This window comes from Condylura cristata, unplaced genomic scaffold (genome assembly GCF_000260355.1).
Source record: "Condylura cristata isolate star-nosed mole 26May11 unplaced genomic scaffold, ConCri1.0 scaffold00016, whole genome shotgun sequence".
In the NCBI taxonomy this organism is placed as follows: Eukaryota; Metazoa; Chordata; class Mammalia; order Eulipotyphla; family Talpidae; genus Condylura; species Condylura cristata.
The window spans coordinates 1,456,389-1,467,522 of NW_004567117.1; the positions used below are offsets into that span (position 1 = coordinate 1,456,389).

Consider the following 11,134-nt stretch of genomic DNA (forward strand, 5'->3'; position numbering starts at 1 on the left):
GTGGTTGTACTAGTTTGCATTCCCACCAGCAGTGCTGGAGAGTTCCTTTTTCTCCACATCCTCACCAACATTTGTTGTTGCTAGTTGTTTGTAGATGTGCCATTCTCACAGGGGTGAGGTAGTTTTAATTTGCATCTCCCTTATTACAAGTGATGTTGAACATTTTTTCATATGCTTGTTGGCCATCTGCATTTCCTCTTTGGCGATGTGTCTTTTTAGCTCTTCTGTCCATTTTTTGATGGGGTTGTTTATTTTTGTTGAGTTTCGTCAGTTCTCCGTATATTTTTGTGATCAGTCTCTTATCACTACTTTTGTGTGAGAAAATGTTTTCCCAATTAGTGGACTGACTTGTGACTAATATTTTAGTGACAGCGTGAGATCTTGTCTCAAATATGTTTATTAACTATAGCTTAATACAATTTATGTACTGATATACATAATTGTTAAATGCTTTTTATTTTAAATTTTGAACTCAAAATGCACATACTAGAAGAGATGGTATACTTTTTCATTCATCAAAGGTTTTTAAGATAAATACAGACTTTCCATCAGTAAATCCATTTTTTAAAGGTAAGCCAATATTGTACTGTTTGCATTTGTTTCTTGTTTCTTTTCCCTACCTAGAAACGGTGGAAAGAACTTTCTAAGGAAGACTTATGTCCTGCTTTTGATCATTCACCAACCAAAATAATGACTGAAAAATATAATGGCAACAGGATAGGCCTAGAAGAAGAAAAACTGATGGGTGACAAATATACAGGACTATCCTCTAAAATGCAAGATGCTGTGGAGGAGAACAGTGAGAGGTAAGCTGGTTGCAATAATGTGGCTGAGAAGACTAGAATTTTTATTTTAATAAGTTCAATGGATGTAAATATAGGCCCCCCCCTTTTTTTTTTAAAGATTTATTTATTTGCACATACAGAAGTGGGGTACAGGTCAGAGGTTCAGGGGCGGCGAGAGGCTTCACCAGAGACAGAGTGGGGAGCAGAACAGGCAGATCGACGAAGTACACTGCTGAGGGGAGCAGCGGGCGGGTCAGGAGAGGTCTGCCACGCCATGTGGTCACCTCCGGGGCAGGGGGGAATCGAACTCATGTGGAAGTGGCTTTAGCTTCCCAATGCAGTGCTTTAACCCTCTGCGCCACCAGGGAGGGCCCTAAAAAGCTTTTCTTAATAATAGAATGTGAAAAAATAGTAGTTGGAGTCTAAGGGAATAAAATAGTTCAAGTGTCACAAATAGTAACATAAATTCTGTGTGTTTATATACATACTGTTTATATACATAAATGTATGAGTGTGTCATTTACAAACATGGACATATATGGAGCTACTCAGTTTTGATGGTAACATATTTCCTGTGATAGGTTGCTGCCAAGGGCAGGTTTGAAAACCAGTGTTTCCCAGAATGCTGTGATATGGATAAATGAAAAGTCATAGGAAACCTACTCCTGTGTATTTAAATATTATCAAGTGTGTCTGTTGAGACATATAATGGCAGTAGTCTGCTGTGTGACTCTGTAATGTCACAGTCTTCCATGGCCAATACAGGAAGTATTTTATAAAGACATTTCCTTTATAGCCTAAACTGTTTAAGCATAAGGGCAAACCCAGCTAAGTCATACTTGACATGCTATATTACACAGATATGGCTTCCTGAGGCCCAACCAGATTGAAAAAGATCTTATTTTGTCATAAATTGGGAATAATACTTTATGTCTTGGGGATTTTCTTAGTCTAAATAAAAAGCATCCCTTGGTATTTGTGTTTACTCCATTGTATGAAACATGCAGTTATCTTAGAGACATAAGCACCTCATTTCCATTATTTTATATGGAATAATTGTGTCCCGATCTCAACTGGTATCCCCAAGTGTAATAAAAATCTTCATGATTATATGTATAACCAATTATTTTAAACTCCAGTAGTAATCATATAACATTAAGTATGCTCATAATTGGGTTTCTTTGGTAAACTACATTACTGTACTATACAGGATAAAAGTTATAATTGTCTCCTGAATTACAATGAAAGGTAAAAATGAGACATGTCAAAGATTTTATCTAAATTGGAAACTAATTGATGATGACTCCAGGTTCCTGGCAGAAGCAAATCTAGGTGCCTATGAAAGGATAACTCCATGGGCTAGGCGCTTTATATACATTATTTTATGTGTTTTGTGTTCATTAGAATACAACTTACAATTATTTTTACTGGCAAGTACACACATATTTATCATAGTGGATTTTTAGCTCATAGAATGAATTTTGCTTATTAGTTTTTACAAGTCATTATAAGAAATGTTTAGATATGCTTCAGCACCACAGAACTTTTGTATGTGATAAGTAAAAGCGAAAAAGATATTAGAAAGTATTATCACACTTAAACAAAATATATTAAAATTGCAAATATATTATGGAAGGTAAACAAAAATTGTTAAATTAAGAACAGAAGTGTTTTTTAGGAGTTGAAAAGTTCATAGAGGAAATGAGAGGCCCAGAGAAAAGAGCACATTTCTGGAGGGAAGCAAATTTGGAAAAACTAAGAACCAGTTGGGCAAGAGCAATGTTGTACATAGCAAGGCATATACTTTCAGTTGCCTCATGTATGTACCTAGCAATGTAACTGCTTTGTCATACAATAACTATATGTTTAATATTTTGAGGCACTGCCAAATGGTTTTCCATAGTAGCTGTAGCATTTTACAGTACCAATAGCAAAATCTGGAAGAGTCCTATAGTCTAACAATATTTGGCATTAATAAAGTAAAACACTATAAAATATTTTACAGTACTTTAATTTCTCTGTAAAAAAAATTGACCTTATAACTTAAAAACATAACTTTAGTGAGATAATTTACATACCATAAAGTTCATTCATTTAAGGTGTACTATTTAATGGATTTTAATATATTTAGAGTTGGATAGTCATCACCATAATCTAATTTTGGAACATTTTCATGATCCTAAACTCTATTTAAAAAGAAAAGGATCTATTTGAATATCTTGCATAGTACTGGGTTGAGGCATTCCTAAGTTTCCTTTAGCCTGAAACTGCTTACCACGTTTTTTTCTCGATTAACATCAACATTTTTGCATCTTGTAGACCAGTTCTCTCTTAAAAAAAGAAAAGCCCTATAAAAGCCTTGTAACCAGGGTTCCTCATATTTAGATTCAGATATAATGTCTTAACCAGGAAAAAAGTTTAATATAGTAGACACTGAGAAAGCATTTAAGGTGTTTTAAATGATTGGGTTGTTGGAAAAGTTCTGGCACATTTTTGCTTGAAAACCAGAAAATATACATCATGACTTTCCTGACCACCTAAAGCATTAAAATCATGTTTTTGAGAAATTACAGTAGATATGTTTAATTTGGAAGCAGGAAAATTGAGTAAATTTGCTATAATGTAAGCAGTAAGTGAAAAGAGAGGGTTGATTTTGAGAAATTTTTTTTTTCTTTGAGAAATTTTTTAAAGGGAAGAAATTCTAGCTAAAATGTTGCCATTGGCCAATCTGTTTGGAGTCAAAGATCTTCTATTGGAACAAAAATACTGTACTGAATAGAAAAATGGGAACATACCACGTATAGACAAACAGAACAGGGGCACTCTCAGCAGAATGTTCAGGAACATTTATTAGATAGATTCTGTCAGGTGCCTTTGAAAAATCAGAGTTAAATACTAACAGAGAGAATATGCTAGAGAACACACATCTTCCCATTTCTTCTAGAAAGAAAGTAAATTGATAGTTCTTGTACATGTTTCAAGACAATAAAGCACTAAACTTTGGGGTCCTACTGAAAGTATGTTAATATGAAACTACCATAATTTTTTCACTGAATTATCGGAGTACATCCCTAGACCACTTAGAATATTGAGGTTTTATCTTTTTTTAATTCTCATGTTTGAATGAGAGCAAGAGAGAATATGTATGCAGGGGAGGGGGCTTATTTGTGTTTATTAGGTCCTCAGTATTAAACTCTTCTTTTTCTTTGTTTTCATTTATATAGTGTTCTACGGAAACGTATCCGAGAGGATAGAAAAGCTAATACAGCTCAGAAGGTGCAGCAGATGAAACAGAGGCTAAATGAGACTGAACGAAAAAGAAAAAGGTGGTTATATTGGCAACCTATTATCACTAAGATGGGGTTTGTGTCAGTCATTTTGGTTGGCGCTTTTGTTGGCTGGACACTGTTCATTCAGCAAGCTCTCCTATAATTAACTTAATTTTACCCAGCAAGCTTCTGCACTAGTAGCTAGTAGTGTTGCATTAATTACAAGGGTTTGTCTGTTAACAAATTCCTCATTCCCCAAAAACAGTGCAATAGAATAGACACCAACCAGAGAAGTGATGTATTCAGTCTCAGCCCAACATCTCAGGACGCTGCTCCCAAACTGTAAATGGCTACCTAAAATAAAGACTTTAATGCTTGTTTAAAACTGGTACATTTTGCAACTGTATTCATACATGTTAGGCATATTTCACCAGACCAGACTGAAAAAAATCCTTTATCACAGGATTTGTTTTTGGAGGCTATTTGGATTTTAACCTGCACTTGATAAAAGCAATAAATATTATGGTTTTTATCTACATTATTACTAGAAAGTAAAATGATCTTTAAATAATGTGTGTATTGTATAATGTACTATTGATATGGACATCAACATTTTATATTCTTAAACATTTCAGGGTAAATAAGGTTTATAAGTATCTACTTAATCTTTTGTAGTTAAGTAAACTTTTTAAAAGCTCAATTTGAAAAATATGTTACCATAAAAACAATAAAGTGTGTATTGATTCAATTGTACTGGATACATTTTCCTAAAGAAAAATTTGATATGAGCAGTTAGAACTCTGAGTAAGCAACTTTTACTTTATATTTGCATTTCTTTTATGTTTTACAGTTTTCCCAATTTTAAAAAGAAAAACAAAGAAACAAAATTTTTCCCTAAAAATAACTTTGAAGGAAAATTCTCCTTACTGGCATAGTCAGGTAACAGTTGGTCAAGACTTTGTAAAGAAATTGGTTTCTGTAAAGCCCATTATTAATTCTGTCTTTTTTTTTTTTTTTCATGAAAATTTCAATGTTAATTATCCTAATTTGCAATTGAGGTAAATCACGATTTAGGAGATAAGTATAAAGAGCAGTTATATTTCAATTTACTAGACTGAAGTTTTGAAGTAAAAATATTTTCAGGTTTTTTCTTCAAAATAATTTACTTCAATAAATAGTATGATGATGTACAAACCTTACATTGTCCCTTTAACTTATTCATGGGTGTTTTTTATATTGTTTATTGAATTTAACTGCTCATTTGAGTGCTAGCTTTCTTCAGATCCCAACATTCCCTTCAGTGTTAATTTGTTTGACTTTAACTAGTTGTTAGAATTTTAAATCTCAAGTTATAAAATCACATTTTGGTGATTTTTCAAACTCTGCTTTTCGGATTTCTAAGTAGTCGCCAAGAAGTAGTGGGGAAGACTCAAAGCTACCAACCTTTGCTTTCAGCCAAACCATCTTTTCTTTATGTTTTATATACTATGTAAGATTTCTGCATTAAAAAAAAAGTATTTGAAGGGGACGGTTACAATTTTTAAAATGGTTTGAAAACTATTGGTATAGCTATTTTGAGGCAATGTGAGTAACCTTTCTGAATGTGTTTAATTATACTGAAAATGTGAAAGCAGGATGTAGGTAATACTACATATTAAATAAGATTTGTATAACTTGTCCTGTGTCATAATTCAGTATTACTGAGTTCTATAACCTTTAAATGGAAAGGAGGTAAGAGGGACCTTTCTTTACATCTGTCTGCATTAAACCTGTGTTCAGGCACTAAGACCCTAACATTTTAGGTCATTGTTTAAACTCTTTTCCAAATTGCCTTGGTTTACTTTTGCTAAAATTCAGTTTGTTACTCTGTCAGTCAAGTATGAATAAACCATGCTAAATTTCTTTTGAGGACAGACTTGTTTTAAACAAAAAGATAAAAATTTCTTACAGGAAACAAATGACAATAACCATGCACATGGCCCCTTTACAGAGTAAATTGGACTCAATATTTCAGCTTTACTTTTTGTCTACCTTTTGCACTTCTGGATGGTGTTTCTCATAAGTGTTCAGGATAGAGAACAATTAAAGGTGAACTTCTTCAAGAATTAGTCATCTTTCCTCCTCCAAGCAGTTCCTTATGGATAGTATGGTTTTTACCAGTAATATTACTTTCAGTAGATGCCACCTACTAGTTATTTAAAATTCTAGTTTTAAATAAACTAGAAGTAATGGCATCAAGTAAAAATGCACATTGATTTAAAAAGCATTTTGTGACATGGGATAATACTCCAGTTTTATATCCATTCCTTTTATGCTTTCAGCATCAATTCAGGGTGATGGTGACTTCCATTTACTGACCATTTACTGTGTGCCAGTCACTATGCTAAGAATTTTTACTATATTATTCTGTTTAATCTTCACATCAAATTTTTAAGGTAGGTGTGAATGATAGCAATTATTAAACCATAATCTGCCCGAGATTTGACATTTTGGTGGAACTATCATTGAAAAGTCTCGTGTGGATATTGTATTTTAGAACAAGGTAATTCCCAAAGACTTTTCTTTTGTAAGTCATTTCCCTCTCTGATTCTGTTTAAATAGATCCAGATCAGCTAATTATAACTATTTTTATTGACTATTATATCCTCCTTTTTAATGAATACCTGTGGTTTTCAAAGTGCCTGCCTATATATTGTGCAGTTTAAAATATCTGTTCTGGTTCAATTTCTACTTTACAATACAGATCTTCTAGAGTTTTTTTTTTTCATGTCTGTTACAAATCTAGTGTCATTAAATATATCACCGTTTCTCCCTATGTTCCAGCTCGCGTCTAGGAATTGCTCCTTTAACAGAGGCTTAACTACCAGTAAGCTCTTGTGGGTCAGTAGGGTGGAGAATAGAGAGGAAATCTGTAGCACACTTAGCAGAGGCAGGTTCACTGAGGGCAGAACTTGATGTGCCTTTCCCTAACTGGAACTAAGTGTACAGCAGATCTATCTGTGCTACATTCTCATTTATCCACTGCCAACAACTAAGTCTTTTTTACTTTAAGAAGCCTTTATTTGACTTTAACTTCCTTCAATCATTGTGGAAAAAAAAAATGACAGATAAAACTTGGAAAAATAGAATCATATCTTCCCACCTAATAAAATTAAGTTTTTTTGACTTACAATATTGATTTTGGTCATTCCTGGATGATTATTCTGGAGGTGACCTGTTTCCTTCATCTGTTTTCCCAGTTCATATGTTTGGACTTGATTCCACTTTTTCTTATTTCTGTCTTCAACGGACTCACAAGCTGTTTATGGGACAAAATACCAATATCCACTACAACAGTGGATAATTAGGAATTACAGCTACCTCTTCTTCCATTGAAGATTTGAGTGGTACCATGCCAAAGTGGGGAGACCCTCGGGTTGTGTAAGTCTCACAAATACCTGCTCAGGTGGGAAGCCTCAGCCAGACACTGCACGCTCACTGATTCCATGTACCTGGCTATAATAGAGCCATTTCATTCTTTACCAAAATTTGGGGATTTTAAGTTACTCTCTTTCATAGGTAGTGTTCTAAAGAAAAAACTTCTAGGAAAATAGTATGAATTTGGCTGTCTCGTTTTTCTCTCAGCAGCAGGAATTTTCTCAATATTCACTACGTTAAGATTGTTCCAAGAACAACATTGAGCAATTCTGCACAAACGCTTTCCCTCAACAGTCTTCAGAGAACGGTTACCTCCTTTCACTACTGGATTCTGGAAACACCTTGGGAGAAAATTTCTGTCTTAGTATCATTGCTATTCTCTCCTCATGTTGTGTGCTTTTTACTGCATCACAGAGCATTGCCACTTCAATATACAAGAATTATTTGCTGGCTTGAGAGGCTTTGTCTTTATCAGTACTGCCTAACAATGAAAAGATTTGAAAAAGCTCAGAGCATCTCTGTGCAGTCCACTTGGAGAATGAAAGTTCAGTCTTTGGAATTCCTTTTATTTTGGTTTCATAACTAAGAGTGGAATATGGGAGTTGTAGGGTTTAATACTGTTTATAGAGTATGCAGTAATGTTTTTCCATTACATAGAATGCTTTAGGGAGCTGTAAGGAGAGTTACATTTCTTTAAAAATTGTAAAGCAAAACATCAAATTCTTTATAGTCATTTTAATTTGGCTTAGTGTTTTCTGTGTGTGTGTGTGTGTGTGTGATGTGCTGCTTGTTTATATTTTAAATTTCTACTATGCAGACAAGTTATTTTGAGTTTGGTGACTTCAGGAAAGGGAATGTAGGTAAGTTGATTCTGTCTATAAGCAGTGCTTTTTTTACTTTAGAGAAATTTTTGTGATTCTTTTCAGTAAAACAGTGTGAATATGTAGTGGCAAAACTTAGCTAGGTACAGTTTGGTTTGGTAACACTTAAGTCATGGAGCTGGCCTGTGGAGGTTGTACTGCTCCATTGTAAAGTGACCCATGCACTCCCCAGGATGATATGTGGAAGGGCAGTGGGCAGTGCTGTGGGCCACTTTGTCCAAGAGCAATACCAGAACCACTGATCCTATTTGATTTGTTTGAGCCCTTTTTATTTTTGTTTTGTTAAATAAAACAACAAATTTTAACATATTTTTCCTAAAATGAAGTCCACTTTGTCTGCTAAGTCTTTCAAATAGTCTTCTGAAAATAGTTAACACTATTCCAGTATTTTCATCTTCCTGTATTTTCCCTGAGAATATTTACAGAGAAAAAAAATGTGACTTTTCAACTTTTAGTTGTAAATTACCACTCTTTCTCAGTAAGAGTATCTTGAATGCAGATGCTGTGGTGCAACTGTATTTTGAATACGGTTTTGCCAATTATTCTGAATTCATAATCTAAATCTAACGTGCATAATAACTCTTCTAGATATGTCATACTATCCTGATTTGCAAAAAAAAATTGTGTCAAAGAATTAATAACTTGCCCAAGATCACACAGCTTGTGTACCGAGATTCAAGTTCTAATCTGTAGAATTCCCGTTAACTCCAAACTTTATACTTCCAATTTGTTACACTTACTCTGGCTTTATGGAATATTTAAACCAAATATTTAAATAGAGAAATACTTAAATCTAGAGTTAATCTGCATTACTTTTAAGTGGTGCAAATCACAATTTTTACCAAATTTGAACTACCATTCAACCAGTGAAATGCTGAAATAGCAGAATACTTTTTAAACCTGCCATTATTTAATTCACTTTAATTGATAGCAGAAGTTCTTGCATTTTAGAGAGCAGGTTTCTTGAATGCATGGGAAATAAGTACATAGTACTCAGCATCAGAATCAATAAGAAGTGACTTTTCCTGGTGCAATGATGTCAGTAAAGCTTCCATTGATCACCTAATAGGCAGCTGTAGTTGGGGCCCACAGACATCTAATGAGATTATTTTCTTGATTACTTGACATTTCTCTGTCAGTTCTGTAAAAGCAGGTAAAAGGTATTCAGAAAACCTAGGTGCTTATAACTACTATGCTGTCTTCAATAGAAGTACCAACAGGCAGGAAGAAGCCCAATTTACAGTAGTGGAAGAATTTTCACTAAACATGTGAATGTGATTTATATTTCCTACTTATGTATATACATGTAGAAATAGAATGACCAAGTTACATTTGAGTGTTGGGTTTTTTTGTGATAATGAGGAACATTGGGGAAGAAAGGAATTACTATAGACCTCAAAATTGTAGCTATTTGAAATTACTGTGAAATAACAAATATTCAGTCTGCCCTTAAACTAGCTATTTTTGTCTATTGCTTGTTTAAACTAATTTTTACTTTTTGACATTAAAATACAATAAATCTGTCAATTATTTTATGTCTGTGTTTTCTTTCATAATAGTAACTTAAACCATGTTACTTCAGTTCTATAATGTTATAATCATAGTGTTGTCCTTTAAGACCAAAAGTATATGCTAACAGTCCATGATTTAAAGATATAAGCCAAATTTATGTTCATACATTACATTCATAATATTTTTAGCAGTATGATACAGTGGAGGTCCCAAATTGGATTAGACTTTTGCATTGAATTCCAAAGTATTGGTAAGTCTAGCACATATAATCTTGCTAAACTGTTGTGGGTACTTTTTTTTAAACCTGTCTGTCTGTCAGTATTTCACATAGAAGTTAATTTCTTATGTTATGCAGGATGACTTAAAAAAATACTTAAGTGATTTTTGAAAAAGAATGTAGATTCTGGTGCGTTAACATGAGTCGACCTCACACCACCAAGTCTTTTAAAATATAGCATGTAGGCAGTTTTACTAAATAACAAGAGGAACACTTAGTGTGGTTGTGATATGTTGGAATGTTTTTTGGTTCCCATTTGAGTTCTTGTCCTTTTATGTTTGTGTACATCTATGTATGTCAGTGTGTTTGGTAAATATGAATTGAATAGATGACTTCTTATTTTATGTTTTAGGCCAAGATTGACAGACACCTAAATATTCATGACTTGAGAATATTCTGCAGCTATAAATTTTGAACCATTGATGTGCAAAGCAAGAACTGAAGCCCACTCCGGAAACTAAGTGAGGCTTGATAAAACCTGTAGATTGCCTCATATTTGTCTGTTTACAAAGTAAACTTACATCCAGGGGATGAAGAGCACCACCAGCAGAAGACTTTGCAGAACTCTATAATTTGATGCATTGTTAAGTTTTTTAATGTGTGTATGAAATGTAGGAAGATGTAAAAGAAATAAGTTAGAAGAGACTACTTTGTATTGTACTGCCATTCCTATTGTATTTTTATACTTTTTGGCAGCATTAAATATTTTTATTAAATAGCCTTGGTTTGTGTGCATTATCTTAGGACAACTCTGCTCCAAATAATGAGTGTTCTTTAATAGATTTACTCTCCGGGTTTTATAATTAGCAGTTGACACTTAAATTGAAATTGGTTCAAAATGTTGGTCACCTATTTTTTTTATTTTTCTTTGGTTATCTCGTAATAGCCTTTCGATATAGGTTAAATGATAGGCACAAAAGAAAAGTTAGACTTTCTTTTATGACTTGGAAAAATAAAAATAGATAATTTCCTTCCTGTCAAAATTAATTTCAA

The 11,134-nt window shown here is 33.5% G+C and overlaps 1 protein-coding gene across 1 annotated transcript in view; it reads left to right on the forward strand.

Moving 5' to 3' along the window:
- The window catches only part of PTPN2 (protein tyrosine phosphatase, non-receptor type 2), an 87,573-nt gene extending 76,713 nt beyond the window's left edge, over positions 1-10,860 (forward strand). The window contains exons 8-10 of the mRNA XM_004683719.1: positions 625-806; positions 4,010-4,111; positions 10,494-10,860. Coding sequence (XP_004683776.1) covers positions 625-806; positions 4,010-4,111; positions 10,494-10,515 — 306 coding nt within the window. The 3' untranslated portion in view covers positions 10,516-10,860. The remainder of the gene's footprint in view (positions 1-624; positions 807-4,009; positions 4,112-10,493) is intronic.
- Positions 10,861-11,134: the final 274 nt, after the last annotated feature.